The sequence below is a fragment of the Camelina sativa genome, chromosome 12 (assembly GCF_000633955.1).
Source record: "Camelina sativa cultivar DH55 chromosome 12, Cs, whole genome shotgun sequence".
Taxonomy (NCBI): domain Eukaryota; kingdom Viridiplantae; phylum Streptophyta; class Magnoliopsida; order Brassicales; family Brassicaceae; genus Camelina; species Camelina sativa.
Genome location: NC_025696.1, coordinates 8,128,688 through 8,147,515, shown reverse-complemented (window position 1 = coordinate 8,147,515; position 18,828 = coordinate 8,128,688). Strand labels below are relative to the sequence as shown.

At 44.8% G+C, this 18,828-nt stretch overlaps 4 protein-coding genes across 4 annotated transcripts; 2 read left to right on the top strand and 2 right to left on the bottom strand.

Moving 5' to 3' along the window:
- LOC104730844 lies at window positions 6,629–7,420 on the top strand. Its single transcript, XM_010450074.2, has one exon. It carries the CDS (start codon window positions 6,672–6,674, stop codon window positions 7,371–7,373), a length of 702 nt encoding a protein of 233 aa, XP_010448376.1. The 5' UTR covers window positions 6,629–6,671; the 3' UTR covers window positions 7,374–7,420.
- LOC104730842 (protein GLUTAMINE DUMPER 2) lies at window positions 10,415–11,306 on the top strand. Its single transcript, XM_010450073.2, has one exon. The coding sequence runs from the start codon at window positions 10,626–10,628 to the stop codon at window positions 10,998–11,000; it is 375 nt and encodes a 124-aa protein (XP_010448375.1). The 5' UTR covers window positions 10,415–10,625; the 3' UTR covers window positions 11,001–11,306.
- On the bottom strand, window positions 11,842–14,537 carry LOC104730841. The gene is made up of 10 exons (XM_010450071.2): window positions 14,017–14,537; window positions 13,863–13,930; window positions 13,699–13,769; window positions 13,371–13,610; window positions 13,086–13,249; window positions 12,949–13,004; window positions 12,797–12,849; window positions 12,587–12,710; window positions 12,317–12,414; window positions 11,842–12,247 (listed from the first exon to the last, which is right to left on the bottom strand). The coding sequence occupies exons 1-10, from the start codon at window positions 14,328–14,330 to the stop codon at window positions 12,176–12,178; spliced, it is 1,260 nt and encodes a 419-aa protein (XP_010448373.1). The 5' UTR covers window positions 14,331–14,537; the 3' UTR covers window positions 11,842–12,175.
- LOC104733301 lies at window positions 16,696–18,738 on the bottom strand. The gene has a single exon (XM_010452888.1). It carries the CDS (start codon window positions 18,736–18,738, stop codon window positions 16,696–16,698), a length of 2,043 nt encoding a protein of 680 aa, XP_010451190.1.

Below are 18,828 nucleotides of genomic sequence, written 5' to 3'. Positions count from 1 at the left end.
TCCTGGTCCTCGATGTAATGGACCGATGATATCCATAGACCACCTCATGAATGGGTAAGGTGCGGACACCGAAGACAGGAGCTCGGTAGGTTGATGAATTGACGGGGCGTGCTTCTGACACTTCTCACAAGTTCGAGAATATTTTTCGCAGTCCGTGATCATGGTAGGCCAGAAGTAACCTTGCTGTTTAATTTTGAAAGCCAGAGTCCGACCTCCGGAATGATTCCCATTGGGACCGTCGTGAACAGCTCGCATTAGCATCGCGGGCTCTCTACCAGCCACGCAAGTTAGATAAGGACCAGCTACACTTCGGCGTAGAAGTATTCCCTTGTGAACGCAGTACCGCGCACTGACGATCTTAAGCTTCCTAGCTGCCCATTTGTCGGCTGGGAGTTCCCCTTTTTCCAGGTAAGCCCAGATCGGGCTCCGCCAGTCATCTGCCCCCCAGCTGTTAGAATTCGTGCCGCTCGAAGCAGCATGTGGGATAACAGCTTGACTGTCAACTGCTGAGTTTGATGATTCCGGAGCTGAACTCGCGTCTAGCTCAGCTGGAGGTGGGTGAACTTCCATTGGAGTAGGCATAACGGGAGCCGGATCCTCCGAGGGTAAAGAATCCGCAGCCGCTTTACGAGCTGCTTCCTCAGCAGCCAACTGTTTTTTCATCGCCCGGGTGACAACGTTTGAGCTCTCTAGTCGAATACTTGGAAACTGAATAACTTCGACGGGGATAATTCTTGTCATTGCGGGATCCGAAGTGGATGCCAAAGATGCTAAAGCGTCCGCAGCGAAGTTCTCACTTCGTGGGATCTTAGTGATTTCGAACTCCTCGAACCTAGCAACTAACTCCCGAGCTGTGGACAAATAAGCCTCCATACGACCATCATTTGTCTCGTACTCCCCCAAAAACTGGTTGGTGACCAGCTGCGAATCGCAAAAAGCTCGAAGTTTTCGGACACCAATCCCCACTGCGAGGCGTAAGCCAGCAAGGAAGGATTCGTACTCGGCTTCATTGTTGGACGCACTGAAAGCCAAGCGAAATGACTGTTCGATCACTTCGCCTGTAGGAGAAGTGAGGTGGACCCCAATTCCTGCTCCCGATTTGGAAGAAGCACCATCAACATACAACGTCCATGGAGCCTCGACGTTGTCGCTAGCCGAAGAGGCTAGTGGGAGTTCGATCAAGAAATCAGCCAGCACTTGTGACTTCGCACAGGTTCGAGTCCGGAACTCGATGTCATATTCGCTCAACTCGACAGACCATTTAGCTAGCCGTCCGGATTGGCTCGGACTATGTAATACCGTCCGAAGTGGCTGCGTTGTCAGGATAATGATTGTATGGGAATGGAAGTAAGGCCGCAGCTTTCTTGCCGAAGTGACCACTGCTAGGGCCAATTTCTCCATCATAGGGTACCTGGACTCCGCCCCGGTAAATGACTTGCTGATATAGAAAATTGGTCGCTGCTCCCCCCTTTCCTCACGAACCAAGACTCCGCTGACTGCACTGTCCGAAACGGCTACGTAAAGAAAGAGCGACTCACCGAACTCGGGCTTAGCCAATACCGGAGGTTCGGACAGATAGGCTTTGAGCTGAGCGAACGCCTCCTTGCACTTTGCGTCCCATAAGAAGTTTTTTCCCCCTTTTCGTAACAGCTGGTAGAAAGGGAGGCATTTGTCCGTAGACCGGGAAATGAAGCGTTTGAGAGCTGCGATCCGTCCGTTAAGGCGTTGCACTTCGCGCAAGGTCTTAGGAGAACTCATAGACAGGAAAGCGTTAATCTGCATCGGGTTTGCTTCAATTCCTCTTTCTGTGACGATATACCCCAGAAATTCCCCTGATGGGACCGCAAAGGTGCACTTCGTGGGGTTAAGCTTCATCCCGAACTGATTCAGGATGTCGAAGCAGACTGTCAGATCAGCGAGATGCGAGCTGGCTTCCATTGATTTCACCAGCATATCATCGATGTAGACTTCCATGGTCTTTCCGAGTTGATGCTCAAACATTCGATTTACCAGCCTCTGGTAAGTTGCTCCCGCATTTTTTAATCCAAAAGGCATCACCTTGTAGCAGTAGATTCTGCGGTCCGTAATGAATGCAGTCTTTTCCTGGTCGTCCGGGTTCATAAGGATTTGGTTGTAGCCAGAGAATGCATCCATGAAAGACATCAGCTCGTGACCCGAAGTGGATTCAACCAACCGGTCGATATGCGGAAGTGGAAAGCTGTCTTTGGGGCACGTCTTATTCAGGTCGGTAAAATCAACGCAGACTCGTGACTTTCCATTCTTCTTTTTGACTACCACTGTGTTTGCGAGCCACTCAGGGTATTTTACTTCGCGTATCTGTCCTGCCTTCAGTAAGCGCTCAACCTCTTTGTTAACGATTTCAGCTCGCTCAGGGCCTAGCTTCCTTCGCTTCTGCTTTACAGGTCGGAACGTAGGGTCCACATTCAGCTCGTGGGAGATAACTTCTGGACTAATGTCGGGCATCTCGTCTACGGACCACGCGAAGGTGGTCATTCTTTCTTTTAGGAAGGCTATCAGACTGGCGCGGAGCTCGCTATCCAATCCTACTCCGATCTTTATTTCCTGATCCGGGAACTTGTCATTGATGAAAATGGACTCAGTGAGGTCACCTTTTAGCTGCTTCCGAACTGGATTCTTCGGGACCTCGAGCTGTGGTTGCTATTGGATCAGGAGCTTGTGACTTGCGAGGTAACAGCTCCTGGCCGTCCTTTGGCTTCCTAGAACCTCCCGGACTCCTTGTGGGGTCGGAAATTTGACGCACTGATGGTACGTCGAGGCCACCGCCTTCATCTGATAGAGCCAGGGAGTTCCCAAAATAACATTATAGGCCGCAGGTCGGTCGAAGACCGTGAACTCCACCATTTTGACCACTCCTTGAGTGGACACCGGTAATGTGATCGTGCCCAAAGACATTGATGTCTCGCTAGTGAACGAGACCAAAGGTGAGGGCGGTCCTGAGATGTGCTCTTTCCCGATACCCATTCTGGTGAGCGTCTCAAGGAAAATCAAGTCTACCGAACTCCCAGTGTCAATTAGGATTCGGCAGACTTCATGGTTTGCTACGTCAAGCGAGATGACGAGCGCGTCGTCGTGCGGAGTGTCCAGCCCCTCAGTTTCCTTCTCGGAGAAAGAAATTTCAGGTAGATCACTTGCTACCAACTTAGCTCGCTTCGGCTGGGGGCTAGTGAGCTTCCGCTGATGGTCTTTGATCGCAGTGATGGAGTTCCGAAATAGACGCGATCCTCCCATTATCACGTCGATTCTTTTCTTGGGAGCTTCACTTCCATCGGACTGCTTCGGTTTCTTTGAAGGTGGAGCGTCCTCGTCCAATTCGGGAATCGCTTTTTGCTCCAATTCCTCAATTGTGACATTCGGCATTTCTCCCGCCACATATTTTTCTGCGAGGAGATGCATCAGCTTCTTACAGTCACGAGTAGAATGACTGTTGGTTTTATGGAGCTCGCAGTACGTGTCCTCATCTCGGACCCATTTGTTACTTGGGAGTACACCACTCTTGGAGCGCGGTGAAAATGGAGGTTTGGACGGTGAATTCTTTGGAGAATTCTTTTTGGGAGATTGAGTGACTGCAAAAGTGCTCGGCCCGGACTTCAGAGTCGTAGGCGGAGTCTTTTTGGCAGGTGCTTCGAACCGTGGTTTTCCTGGAGGCGGAGCGTTTTGTTTTTGCGCAGCAGCGAGTTTGTCCTCCTCTGCGACTATCCAGTTCGAAGCTCGGTGTAATTCGTCCTGAATAGTTGGGAAACGATTCACGGACAGCTCCTCGCGAAAGCGAGATTCATGCCAGAGGCCGTTCTTAAGCGCGGCCAAGGCAGTGGAGTCCGAGAGTCCGGGAATCTTGACCTGGATCTCCTTGAACTTTGTTATGTAAGACCGCAGGGACTCTCCAGCCTTTTGGCTTAAGTTCCAGAGCTGAGCGTCCGTCACCGCAGTTTCGATTAGGCTAGAATACTGCTTGACGAACGAGGTCGACAGCTCGGTAAAGTTTGTTATGGAGCCAGCTGCTAAAGATGCGAACCAAAGCAGTACCGGTCCACTAAACGTTTCTGCGAACAACTTGCAGTACCCAGCGTCTGCTTCGTGGGGCTCGAGGTCCACCCGGCTAGCTGTTAGCAAGAAAGTCTTGAGATGATTGGTAGGATCTCCTTTTCCTTCGTAGCTCGAGAACTTAATTTTGCCGGTATCTTTGATGCGGACTCGAGCTATTTGATCGGAAAAGGGAGTTCGCCTCGATTCCTCGATCACCCGAAAAATATCCGGAGCCGAAGTGGTTGCACTATGCATCACAGACCGCATATCCCGGATTTCGCTCTGCATACGGAAGATCTCGGGATTGGTGACATACCCCGGAGTCGAAGTGTTTCCTTCTACAGGGAGAGGAAGACGGACTGGGACCTCAGAAGATCGGAGGACACCAGGCTGAACCGGAGTATGGCCATCGCCAGTCAGCGGTGGCGCTGTTTGTGTGTTGGTTTGGGGCGGGAACGAATCTCCCGGAGTGACATTTGTTGCTGCCACTTGCGAGGTGGAAGGTGGAGTCACACCGGAGAAATCCAAAGCACGTCGACGCGGGTTTTGGTCGGAGGACAGGAGGTCGACCCGGTCGGCGTACGCGCGGTGGGAGGCCGAGAGATCGGCTACGGACGTCGTGATTTCCTCCAGACGAGTGGAAATCTGGCCCTCCAAGCTGTCGAAACGTTCAGTAAGAGCGGCGGAGGCGGCTTGCTGACGGTCGGACTTCTCGGACAAGTCCTGCAGGAGCTTCTGGATCACCTCCAAGGATGCCTGATTGGGAGAGCCGGTTGCCATAGCGGTGGTTGTGTGGAGTGTACTTGTGTATGAAGTCGGAACTAACGAGAGTCAGGCGATAACTCCCCTCCTTCTAGCGCCAAATGTGAGAACTGAGAATGAGCTTCTCCTTCCGAAGTGATTTAAATGTGGAGGAGCTTATCGCCGTAAAAAAGTTCCGAACTGAATTGAGAGAGAGTTTGAGAGTTTGAATTTGTATTGCTGTTGCTGGAAAAAATATTCGATCCTTACAAGTGACACCCCCCTTACATATTTATACCGACCAATTAATTACCCAATTAATGCACAATTAATAAGACACGATTTGCGCGGACTAATTAATCCTCTTGAATGCAGGAATCTTTGACCGGGCCCGAGCTGCGAGCTGACCAGCATGAAGCGTCTCCGCGCTCTCTTTCTTTCTCCGGGTCTGATGGGCCGATCGATAACATGCTTTCGGCCCATTAGACAAGCCCGGCTTAGGCCCTCTTGCCTATTACCCGAGATGACAGATCGTGGGTACAACAAACAGAACATTTGTATTTTAAAATGTATATATTATTTAACATAGACTATAACCATGAAATCCTGAGCAGAAACACAAATTAATTAAACTCTTACCATGTATTTTTGGCAACTTATTTGGATTTTCCAAAAGTAATTAAAGTAAAGAGGACAAGTATTCTGATTGTTTACCAAGCACAAACATGAAGAACCCATCCATCTTATCGATAAAACTGGTTCTAAACCACTTCGGCAGAATAATTACCGGAAAAAGAAGAAGAATAGAACTCCAAAATTTAATCATCGTACTTAAATTTGTTTGTTCGAGAAACTAATGGGTTCCTAGGTATGTATTAATTTTATACATTATCTTCACATGTAACGTTGCCTATTTAACAAGAATATGATTCCCTATGATTCATGTACAAACACAAATCAAATCTGATAATTTAAGTCGGATCAGGGAATACATTATACGGACCACACACTTATTAATTTAAATAGTGCACTTCCAATCAGTAAAGAAAACTAATCCATTAATACTTTAAGGCTTTGGTTGAAAAAAGTATATATAAATTAGTAACTTTTGATACTACAAATAATATCATCCGAGTTATGTATTCCATCTCCACCACACATGTTATAGATGACAGTATGAATGAATACATATACACAATGAGGGAAATGAGTCAAATGACAATGAAGAAATTAACCTATACACTTTTTAAAGTATATCTCGTAGATTAATGTAAGAGGGGGATTGTGTTGGATGGAATATTAACCACACAACAATATGTTGGCTTAGATGCTTTCGAAAAGTTTTGTCTTAGAAATTCCTTTTAGTCGTCTAAATGAAATACNCAAATACGTCAATGGTTTAATCCAGTTAAAAAAATGTTTTGTGATTTTTTAACTGGATTAAACAACACAAACCAGAACAAGGATATAAGCGGAGTTGAGTTATTGAATCATAAGCTTGATTTAGGATGATACTAATGTTAATCAATAATAACACTACATTGATTCGAAATTATCCTCCCTGATTCAAATTTCGAAACACTTTTAAAAATTCTAATCAGTAATTATTTAAGGTTGCGTTGGGATTAGCTGAAGGCGGTCACAAAGGTGTGAAACGCTAGCTATGCCTACATGCATCTCAACCGTCCAACCTAAGCGTCATCTACTTTCTCAAAGATCAACGGTGATAACATCATCTTAGTACTACACTGAGCAAACCAGTACTACTGTTTAAGTAAACCCTCCGCGGCCACCACAGAGAGTAACAGAAAGCAAAAAAGCATTTTCATTAATATAATCTCTCTCTCCCCTTCAAAGAAAGATCAATGGCTCCGATGATCAGAAGAACCATCAGAAATTACGCTACTCAGGAAAAGTACTCTGTCGATTTCTTCGGAGAAGAGCTGATTGTCACCGTAACGAAGGATCGCTCCGTCATCGGCCAATGGATCCACGAAGTACTCTCCAAAAACCGCTTCTCCTCCTCTCACCCTCTCATCGTTGGACTCGGCGTTCAGTGGACACCAGCTTGTTATCACCGCTCCGGTTTCCGAAAACCGGTTCGTTATCGCCTCGGTTCCCGACCACCGGTTTTTTACCCTCCGGCGGATACTCTCCAGCTATGCGTTGGTAATAGATGCATCATCATCCAGCTGTCTCACTATCACCGCGTCCCGCTGGTCCTCCGTCGTTTCCTTAAGGATACAGATTTAAGGTTCTACGGTGTTTGGAACAGTCAAGATGCGAAACGGCTATGGGCATCTAAACATAAGTTGAAGACTGCGGAGCTTTTGGATTTGAAGAAGTTGGTTGTAGATTCGAGTGGAAGGAAGAGTCTGAAGTGTAGTAAGTTTGAGGAGATTGTTGAGGAAGGTTTGGGTTACGCAGGAGTAGGGGAATATCGTCGGGAAAGCATGAGCGACTGGAGCGTTTGGAAACTTAGCGACGATCAGATTATTCAGGCGGCGGTAGATGCTTATTGCGCTTTCAAGCTTGGTGTTCTAGTTGGAACATATCCTTCTGAGTAAACGTCTTCAATAATGTTGCAAATCTTTGAATCTTTCGTTTGGTTTAGTTGTGTGAGTGAAAAGAAACTGTCTTCCACTCGTAAAAAATTTACAGTTCTTGTTTTTTTTTTAAGACGGTCGTTCATAGATTTGGCTTGCATGATTACTTAGGGAAGAAAAAACAAATTCCTATGATTACAAAATTGGTCAGATAAATGTTGAGGGTGTTGATTAATTTTTTTTGGCAGCTACGCTTTGATGAATTTAATTGTTTAGTCCAAGAAAGAACCGTACCATTAACAAAAGCACCAATCTTGTGAATTTAATTAAGAGTTAATTAAAAAAAAGGCATTTGTCTTAGATATGTATTCGGATTTAGGCATTTTCGCCTCTGCTTACCAAAACAGGCACTCTCTTATTTTCTGAGGACCGTTTTACCCCTCTTCCACTGACGTCATTCTGATTCGCCTTACGACAAACGTAAGACCGATATTTTTTATTTGTTTTAATATTTTAATTCAGGATTGACTATTCTAATCGCCTGGTTCTCCCAAGGGAAGCACGAACCCTCATCAGTGGATCTGATATTTCATGCTCGATCTATTACTCGTTTACTTTACTCGTTTCCATGGTCAATACAAGAAGTAGAAGAGGTCTTCAAGGTTGTACTCCATCTGGTATCGCATCTCAGAAGCACATCCTAACTCGAGGACACGTTTCCTCAGTTTCAAATTCTTCAGAGGGAGATGGTAATCGTAGATTGGGAGAAGAAATCCGTACTCGAAGGGAAATCTGTCCTCCGCCGTCAAAGTCGGTTCATAGGTTCGAAAATCAGAGACTTACTGGAACTGTATCTCGAAGGAAGATGTCAATCGAAGGTTATATTCTGTTTAATCCTGTAATTCATGACTGTCGTTTGTCATGAGTATTCATCGATCTTTGTTGCAAGTTCAATTTTGTCACTGCGCTTTTAATTGGTTTCCATTTGGGTTTAGTGATCCCCTTGGCTTTAGGGTATAGTTTTTTACCCTCACTCCATCGTTAGACGGCGTTTCCATTTGGGTTTAGTGATCTGCCTTGGCTTTAGGGTATAGTTTTTTACCCTCACTCCATCCTTAGACGGCGTTTCCATTTGGGTTTAGTGATCCCCCTTGGCTTTAGGGTATAGTTTTTTACCCTCACTCCATCCTTAGATTTGTTTCCCTTGGGTTTACTCATCTGTCTTGGCTTTAGAGTATAGTTTTGAACCCTCACTTCATCGTTATTATGACTGAAATTGTACTAAACTTTTACAGATACGTCAAGTAGTGAAGGCTCTCTTCCTCCGGTTGCAGGTACATAATTCGATGTTATGTATGGTTCTCTCTGTGTAATGAAGAATTTAGTTCTGTTAGACCGAGAACGGTGTTCTTGTCTCATGACTGAAATGATGGTTTGCGTCAGTCTGAAAGGTGGAGGCAACAACCTCTAAACTGCCTACAGAAGGCGTTTCCTCGTCAAGGTGAATAATTCCTTCACCACTTCCATTTCCGTTCTCGAGTGGGCTAAGTGGTTCTGCGCGACACCCAATGTCGAATGTAGCGAAGAGATTCATAGGTTTCGTTGTCGCTCTGACTTTGAAAAAAGTTTTCAGGCCGCTGTCAGTTGTAATGGACACCGGAGGAGTCCTCCCAGCAGAAAAGATTGACATTTTGGTGGGTGAGCAGTATGCAATTCGACGTAAGACTCCTTCAACATCTTTCTGAAATTCCTTCTGAATCCGGGTTTTAAAGGTGTTGAACCTCATCTCCTCCGAAACCATAATGCATTGGGCTGGACAGGTGGTTTCTACAACGAACTTCCACCCTCCATCAGCAGAATAGTCCCAGTCCCCAACTAAAACGAGGATAGGAGTCTCCATTACCTGCAAAGAAGACAAAGCGATAATTTTTTTTACATTTGACTCATCATAGGTAACCCCGCATAGACATGTCACTATACGATATTCATATGTCGTAGACCATAATAACAAAATCTTGTTCACCAATCCTACCCCCTTCTTTACAGCTCTACGAACAAATGAAAATTCACAGCTAATACAACAAACGACGGATAGAACCTCTGTATATGTTCCCTACTCTGCTAATATGATTCACAAATTCCTATTCTTACTACCTATGCTTCTCAGTTTCGAATATACATATATGAGATAATAAAAGCAACAAGGTTTATGAAAGTTACCTCCTCGTTGAAATCGATCATCTACTTTCTTGCTCTCTCTACGATCTGTAACTCTCTCTGTAATTTGATAATTATGACGCCTGGGTTTCTCTCTTTTGTTTGCAGTTTCACGAAACTCCATTATTTATGTTAATCCACAAACCCTAGTACACCAAACTACTGTTCGTTGCTTATTTTTTGTCCACACGATTAACATCAAAAATTGTGTCGAACAGTGCAAAGCCTTCCTCGCCTCCACATATTATGTTCATTATTCTTAATTTCCTTATTAATCACCATGACGTCACCACCCCACTTGCCCAATGAAGCTTCACATTCCCGCTCATTCTTCTAAGGACAGATTCGTCAGTTTATTGAAGGTTTCAGTCAACAGTTAAAGTTAACTGTTCAAAGTGCCTATTTCCGAAGGTCCGGCCCAAATAATGCCTACATTGGCAATAATCTCTAAGGTTATTAAACAATTCTTCACTTTTTTCCCCCGACCTCACTTTAACCCCGATCCATTATTGCATTTAAAGAGTATTAAAATCCGCCAATAAGATTTGAAGAGGGATATAAAAAGCCTTGACAACATAGAAAACTAATACAAGTTCAAATTAACCATCCAGATAATAAGAAGAAAATACCACTTATACAAGTCTTTATTGCGCTACCACCTAAAATTCACATCATCTTTAAATGTTGATTAAAAAAAAAATCATGTAAGTTTTAAAAATTTCGTCGTTATATCAAGACCAATGAATTATTCACTCCATTATAGAAGATGATTCGCTAGAAAAAATGATTTAGTTAATATACTCACTCTACAAAGTACAAATAACGAATATTAAATTGGCAAGAGTCACAATAATCATTGATTCTCGTAATACAATACTGAACCATGCACAAAGCACAATCCAATGCATTAAGAATAATCCACTCTTCTATCTTCTATAAATGCCCCTCACAACATTATCTCTTCTCCCACCAATCTATTAAAAAAAAAAAAAAACTTTCATATCATTCACACTCACCCCTACACATATCATACAGCCAAAGGCCAACCAAACACACATGCAGACAATGGAAGGACGACAATATAATTACGAAGACAGCAGAAACACTAGCTCCTCCATGGTGGTGCCTCACTCACCGTGGCACTCTCCAGTTCCTTATCTCTTTGGTGGTTTAGCCGCCATGTTGGCTCTCATCTCCCTCGCTCTTCTCATTCTCGCTTGTTCTTACTGGAGACTCTCCGGCTCTGCTCAGCGTGACCTCGAGGGTGGAGATGATGCCAAACCCGACGGGAACACTAACAAGACTAAGCTCGCGACGATGCCGGAGAAGTTTCTCGTCATCATGGCTGGAGATGTCAAACCTACTTACCTAGCTACGCCGGCGACTCGGTCTGAGCAGACTCAGAGCTGTACTTGCGGCGATCATAGTTAAGAAAGAAGCATAGGAGGCCAGCTAGTATAAAAGTGGTACGGCAGAGCACCGGAAGTTACGGTGACCTGTAGTTGATTGGGACAGCCGGGTCTGGTCGGGTCATAACGTGGACCTAACTTACAGGAGCGAGTGGGATAATTTTCATTTTTTTTTTGTTTGCATCGTTAATTCGTATGGGTTTTAGTCCTTTTATTTTTTTTTGACTGTCCTCTATATTTTTCCCGTGTTCTGTGTCACGGAGGAAATTCCGGTTTATGTAATTTATATGAGAACTTAAATACTAGTATATGATTAGTAATTACTGCTATATAACAAAAGATTAGTAACTGTCATTACAAATGATACTTCAAAACAGAGGGAGAAACACATGTCTTCAGGTGAAAGAAAAACTTGAAGGGATGTGGCGACATTGGCACGTGCCGAATATTAGTAAGCTAATCTGTTGCGGCGAGACGAAGTTGAGAATTATTCTCTTTGCACCTTTATTCCTAAATTTCTATATATACCACTATCAAGAATTAGCACCAAATATATATAACCATTTTTATCAATATTTTGTTTTTTCCGGCATATAACGTTTTTCTTTATAACCATTCAGTGAAACTGAAGAAGCATAGTTGGACAATGAGATATTAGATTTTTTGGCTGATCCGACAATGTGAACAGTGACATATATATTGGATGGAGACTACTCTGCCACCAACTGAATAATTGTTTTTTTTTTTTTTTAGCATGGGCAATTGGTCAATGGTTAGGGTCATGTGTTTACGTCCTTTCCTTTTCTTGTCCAATTCGTACTATGTTACATGTGAACGTGTCAAACAAACGAGATGGCAATTGATGCAAACAGAACTGAAAAACCCAACATTAAATTTTACAAAGAACGACTAGATCTGTACAGATTCATCGTTCGACAAAATGAATATTATTCGAAATAAGTTATTTCGAATAACCATTAAGGAATAGTAGCATGAACTTTACCACAATTTGTATCGCATCATATAGTAAAAAGTAAAAACGATATAAATAACCAGAAAAAAAAAAAGAAGAAGGTTGTAATGCAATCGCCTTCTTACAGTGCGCACCTCTGTATCGACTGAATCACACTTTTGGTCTAGTCGGTGGAACCGGTGAACAACGCGCTGACTAATTGCAGCGGTTAAAAATGCTGGGGGCTAGAGACAGAAATGATCCATCATGTGGAAGACAACATCTTTGCCATCAGAATGTAACCAATATGTTTTGACCTACACATAACAAAAAAATCATTAGGTAATATCCCTTAACAAAATCGCTTTTGAGTTTAATAAACCTACCTGGATGGTACTATGAGCAACATATCGTTGCTTGCTATTGTGGAAGCTGACATCTATTCTTTCCCAAGATAGCTGACTGAGTCCATGTATCATTTCCTCTACATTCAACATAAACCATAACAGGATCAAGTTTGTGATGCTATGGATATAAGCAAGAGACCAATGGGCTATACATAGTGAGGCAAGGATCTACCGCACTTTCGGTATATCTTATAGAGATCATTGTTTCAAGCAAATCTAGAGAAAATATCAAGAGAGAAATGGACAAACCTTCGAGATCAGTGTTTTGCTCTGTTACTCCTGTTGAAGTTGACCGGCAACTACCATTGTCCACATTTCCATTTTCGACGTATACAATGTGTGGATAGTTTGGATCAGTTTCTAGAAGGTTTGGCTGGAAGATGAGAAGGGTTAAGGTTGATTGATAAAATTCCTGTCGCCACTAACGATGTGCACAAAATATAACAAGCAAACGCATACCTTTGGGAGCTCATTTGGACGGCGAATTGAAGATGTCCTCCATCCAACCATGGCTTTTTTTCAATTAGTTAAGGCAAACTCTCGTAAATGATAGAATTTGAGAAATCATTGACAGTTACTAAGAAAACATGCTCTTTTTAAGGGAAGGATACAGTCGAAATTCACGTTTGCATATGCCACACGACGCTTGAAAACATGTAGAGCTGATCTGTTCAGGTCATAAGAAGAGGTGAGCATATCTTAATCTGCAAGTCACCAATGAGAAACACCCAGAGACCAAAGCAATTACATGAATTTCAAGTCATCACAATCCGTAGCCATTCGGATAAGAAGTGGAGGATTTCCATCATCGTTGTCCACCAAAAACAAATGTTTTCCAGTCCTCCCAGCAGCCAAGTGTGCAGTTTGGGATGCTGTTCTTTCAAGAAACGGAAGGCCACAAAGAATCGGGAACTGAGCGAATAAAGACAAGCATAATAAGCATGTTACACCGAAACATATGATCTATGCATATATATATGCAAACCTTACAGACATTTCGACCTAGACATGCTATCTAAAACATTCAATTCACCTGTCTATGTCCTCTTGAACCAAGATGAGGCGTTGCGAAAGTTATAAAGTTCATAGGTTCTAACCCAGCAATTTCGCCTCCTCTCGAGCTCGTGTCCTTGGAAGGAGAGTCCAAAGATTCGACTTCCACTGACTGTTCATAAAGCTTCCCAATGGCATATCTTGCAACAAGACCTCCTAAAGAATGAGCCACAAAAGAGATCTTCTTCAACCCACTTCTGTTCTTAACAACAGCCAAAACCTTCACAAGATTTTTAGAAATCAACAACTATAACAAACCACCAACCAATTTGCAGATCAAAGAGAAAAAAACAATGCTGGCAAAATACCTCATTAGCAAGCCTTTCACCCATTTTATCAACTCCATCAAATGTCAACGTTGCACTATTACTCTCGCTACCTGCTTCAAACAGTTTCATCAAAATCAAAACATCCTAAAAAGTACAGAGCATTCAAAACCACAAATCTCTAAAAGGTTAAAGCAACAACGCACGGTGAACAAGTACTTTGTCCGGGAACTTCTTCACGAACTGCTCCGCCGCATATTTCCAATCCGCCGCACTAAAATCATCGTCATCCAACACAGGATTTAGCATCTTTGAATCAACTGTATTCGTTTTAAAAGCTCTTTGATTGTGTTTTTTTACCTGCCAACGATTCCGTTAACCATAACCACCAAATGATCCGGCTTCTCAGTAGATTCCATAACAGCCGCATCGAACAAATCCTCACCGCCGTTGTCTATCTCCGTCTTCAGCTCTCTTTTGCTCCGATTCGCCGCGAAACAACCGATACCAAGACGGTTCATCCACTCCATTTGATTCGGACTCTTTGATCGAGCGGGAAATCTAAGGCGTAAGCCGAAACGGAACTGGAGTTGACTAGGCCGAATAAATCGAGGTGAAGAAGACGGAATCAAATCGGGGATTGAGATTTGGAATCTGGAGAAGGAAGCAATCATGTGGAAGTAAAAAACAAGTAAGCAATATAAAGAAGGAAGTAGTAATCTTCCTGAGAGTAAACGTAAGTGATGACGACAAGTCGCGTTAAACTTTTTTCCGGCGAAGAAGCGTTACAGTTGCGGTTTTTGCGGAGGCGCTAATGAACAGTAGCGGTAACACATAGAACCACTTGGTCAAAATATGTTTTTTTTTTTTTAGTTAAAAAATAATATTAATATAGGAAGATAAATTAATTCTATAATAAGATGTTAAAAATGTATCCACTTGTATTAATGTTGATGTTATCAAAGTATCAACAGATAAAATACAAATTAGCTCTAATTTTGGAAGGCTTTTGTGTTAATATCTCATTAAAATGTAGATGTTTATTTCATTACAATTACATTTACAAAATAAATTTAAACCAAGAAAGTTATAGTAATTACCATCTCATCTCAATATAAAATGTAGAGATTTATTTCATAAAATTACTTTGGAAATTTTACTCTTTCTAATTAATTGTTTGCATTTGTATTTCTCTGTTAGAAATTAAAGCACAATTAAGTCAATCTATTGCATTGCATCATTGCATGGTACTCAGTTGACTATATTTATTTCAAATGCATGACAAAAACGTTGCCCATATAAAAAACTAGTACCAGTAGAACCACTTTCACATTTTTTTCATTTCGATTTGTTTTATGCGATGTTGCTCATTCAATTGTTCTTTATTTTTCCTTCTTTCATCCCTTACTATATAAATGTCGATTTATCTTTCATCCTTACATGGATTAAATTGGGTCGCTTAAGATCTCTTAAGAGTGAGTACCCAAGCTTACCATTCGGTATACATTTTTACAGTTGATTCAATGGGAATGGTGTTATTATATACATGTACTTACGGAACATATTTTTGTACCTATCACATTTTGTGCGCTCAAAAATCACCTAAACACAACGAAGAGGTTCACTATCAAAACCACATGAACCTTTTGAGAGCTTTCCAATAATAAACACGACGATAGAGTGCGACTGAAAATAGGGTCGTAGTTTCCGTGCTGCGACGATCACTGCAAGGGCCAATTTTTCCAGCGTGGGGTATCGCGACTCCGCGTCGTTTAGTGCTTTGCTTGTGTAAAAAATGGGTTTCTGGTCCCCGCGATCGTCTCGGACTAGCACCCCGCTAACGGCCGAGCTGGACACCGAGACATAGAGATACAATGTTTCGCCGTCCTCCGGTTTGACCAATACTGGGTGACAGGTCAAATATTCCTTCATCTGACGAAAGGCGATTTCGCATTCCTCGTCCCAATGGAAATCCTTATTCCCGCGAAGAAGTTGGTAAAAGGGGAGGCACTTATCCGTTGAGCGCGCGACGAAACGGTTCAGAGCAGCGATCCGGCCAGTCAAGCGTTGTACTTCTCGCTTGTTGGTCGGCGACGTGAGCCCTAGTATGGCTTCGATCTGCTTGGGATTTGCCTCTATTCCCCGTTCAGTGACGATGTACCCCAAGAATTCTCCGGAAGTTACTCCAAATGTGCACTTCGTCGGGTTTAGTTTCATCTGGAATTGATCCAAGATGTTGAAACACTCTGCCAGATGTTGGACGTGCTGTTCTGCGATCAGAGACTTGACCAGCATGTCGTCTATATAGACTTCCATGGTTTTGCCGAGCAGATCCGCGAACATCATGTTTACCAAGCGCTGGTAGGTTGCTCCGGCGTTTTTCAATCCGAACGGCATCACTTTGTAACAGTAGGTCCCCCTATCTGTGATGAATGCCGTTTTCTCGCGGTCAGCTGAGCTCATGGCGATCTGGTTGTAGCCTGAGAAAGCATCCATAAACGAAAGCAGCTGGTTTCCAGCCGTGGCTTCGACGAGACGATCTATGTGCGGCAGAGGAAAGCTGTCCTTAGGGCAAGCTTTGTTGAGATCGGTGAAATCCACGCAAACTCTCCACTTGCCGTTTTTCTTTTTGACTACGACCGGGTTAGCCAACCAATCAGGATACTGGACTTCCATGATTTGATCCGCCTTGAGTAGTCGTTCCACTTCGTCCTGGACCGCCTTGGCTCGATCCGGGCCTAGGCGCCTGCGCTTCTGTCTGATCGGCTTGAACGTGGGGTCGATATTTAGCTTGTGGCACATGACTTCGGGGCTTATCCCGACCATGTCCTTTGTTGACCAAGCGAATGTGGAAGCCCGAGATTGCAGGAAAGCGATCAGCTTGGCCTTTATGCTTTCGTCGAGTTCGGCCCCGATGCCGACAGTTCGCGATGGGTCGGAGGGGTCAATATTCGCCTGTAGGATCTTGCACTCCGGACACTTGAGGCGATCCCGCTCCGGCTTTCGGGGACCGGTCAGATGGTCCCCGCTCTGTAATTGCTATGCGGTCTCCGTCTTCCTCTGCTTCTTTTCGATAACAGAGCAGACTCTGGCCACCCTCTGGTCGCCGTAAAGTGTGCAAATTCCTGTAGGAGTTGGGAATTTGAGGCAGAGGTGATAGGTCGACGGTACGGCCTGCATCGCATATATCCAAGGTACCCCCAGAATAGCGTTGTAGATTGGTGGTGCATCAACGACTGCGAACTTAGTTTTCCGGGTCACTCCGCCAGCTCGTACTTGTAGCTTCACGTCGCCCATCGACATTTTGGCGACCCCGTCGTAGCCCGTCAGCGTTCGAGTTTCGGGTTTCAGTTGGTCTGGTGTGACGCCCATTTTTTCCAATGTTTGCCAACAGAGTACATTGACTGTGCTCCCAGTGTCGATCAAAACTCGTTCGACGTCGAAGTCGCCCATCGAGACTTCGATAACCAAGGGGTCTGAATGGGGGTGTTGGATTCCTTTGGCGTCTTCTGAGGTGAATGATATCGGGTCCGCACATAGCGGAGGCTCGCCCGGAGCGGTTTGGAGGGCGCAAACTTGCCGTGCTCTCTTTTTGAGTGCGCGAACAGAATCCGCGCAGTCCTCCGGTGGACCAAGTATCATGGTTATTCGTCCACGGGGAGGAGAATTAGCCCGCTCCGGGTTTTGTCCCCTCTGTCGTTTGGGTGGGCCAGGCAGTTCGTCTGCTTGGGGCGCCTCCTCCTGGTGATTCACGGGTGCTAGCTGCTGGGCTGCGTTGGGTGGTCCATCGTAACCCCGTCCGCCGCCTGCGCCACGGCCTCGGTTAGATCGTCCTCCGCGCCATCCACCTCGGCGACCTCTGCCTCCACGGGCGCTTTTTGGCTGATAAGTAGCTTCGACTTCGCCAGAAAGATACTTTGCGTACAGATAGTTCTTCAGATGGACGCACTCTTGTGTGGAGTGACCGGGGTACATGTGAAAATCGCAGTAGAGTTCCTTCGGGTCAGATGGCTGCTTGTCCTGACCGTCCACCTCGGAGACTGCGTGGATGACGCCCTTTTTTCGATCCTGAGGTTCGTGGTGCTTGCGGGGTTCGTGGTGTTCGACCCGGTTTTTAGTCTTAGCGGGATGCGACGGCTGTTCGTCATTAGTTTTTGCGGCTATTCGGGCTTCTTCCTCCTCGTCGAGTGCGAACCTGGAGGCCCGATGTAGCGCATCATCGAGATCCTTGGGTTCCCGGATGTTAAGGTCTTTTCGTAACGGCGATCCGGGGATTAAGCCTTTTCGGAAGGCCGCCATTGCTGCGTCTTCCGGGACGTTGACCTTTGTCAGCTTTTCTTTGAACCTGTTCAAGTAGTTGGCGATAGGTTCCCCTCGTTCCTGGGCCATCTCCCAGAGGTCTGAACTTGTCACGCCTCGTTCGATGAGGATTCGGTAGTTCTTGAGGAAAACCTTGGACAGGTCGTCAAAGTTGTCAATCGAGTTCGGCTCGAGCCTCGTGAACCACACCAAGGCAGGGCCGGAAAGGCTATCCACGAACAGTTGACAGCAACCGGCGTCCCTTTGTTCTTCGGTGAATCGAGCTTTTGACATGGTCGCCATGAAGGATGTCATGAACTGGACCGGATCTTTGTCTCCCTGATAGACCGGCAGCTTCAGTTTGACGTGTGGTATGGCGGCTCGTGCTATCCGTTGAGTGAAGGGCGACTGCCGAGTTACCTCAACGATCCTGTCGATTTCCGGAGCGGATCTGATAGCTCGATGGAGGAGAGTGTTCATGCCACTAATCTGTGACCTGATTTCTTCGAGTTCGTAGCAAGGTCCGGAGTTCGCGTGGCGGGTGACTAGGACGGTCATGCTTTCGTGTATCCGTGAGTTCGGATTCGTTGGTCGGATACTGGACGTGGTCCGAGGGGGAGGATTCCTCCGCTCCGGTTGTGCTTCCGAAAAATCGAGACGACGAGTGAGACCATCTACGTTGAGCGATTGTCCAGCAGAGATCTGTGATGGGGTTGTTTGGGTCACAACGGCATCAACTCTGCGGTTGGTTTCGGAGATCATCTGGTAGATCTCTTTTGTCATGGTGCCGAACAGGATTCTGAAGTCCTCCATGGAAACGAGCTGCGGATTCTGGGCCGCTGGTGTGGTATGAACGGGGAGGTTCCCGTTCTG

Excerpts from the sequence above, each read along its gene's own strand:
- LOC104730844 (XM_010450074.2), top strand. The coding sequence starts at position 6,672 with ATGGCTCCGATGATCAGAAGAACCATCAGAAATTACGCTACTCAGGAA.
- LOC104730842 (XM_010450073.2), top strand. The coding sequence starts at position 10,626 with ATGCAGACAATGGAAGGACGACAATATAATTACGAAGACAGCAGAAAC.
- LOC104730841 (XM_010450071.2), bottom strand. The coding sequence starts at position 14,330 with ATGATTGCTTCCTTCTCCAGATTCCAAATCTCAATCCCCGATTTGATT. Across the intron at positions 13,005-13,085 it reads TGTGATGACTTGAAATTCAT|ATCAGCTCTACATGTTTTCA; the intron begins GTAATTGCTTTG and ends TGACCTGAACAG. Across the intron at positions 12,711-12,796 it reads GTCCAAATGAGCTCCCAAAG|CCAAACCTTCTAGAAACTGA; the intron begins GTATGCGTTTGC and ends CTCATCTTCCAG.
- LOC104733301 (XM_010452888.1), bottom strand. The coding sequence starts at position 18,738 with ATGACAAAAGAGATCTACCAGATGATCTCCGAAACCAACCGCAGAGTT.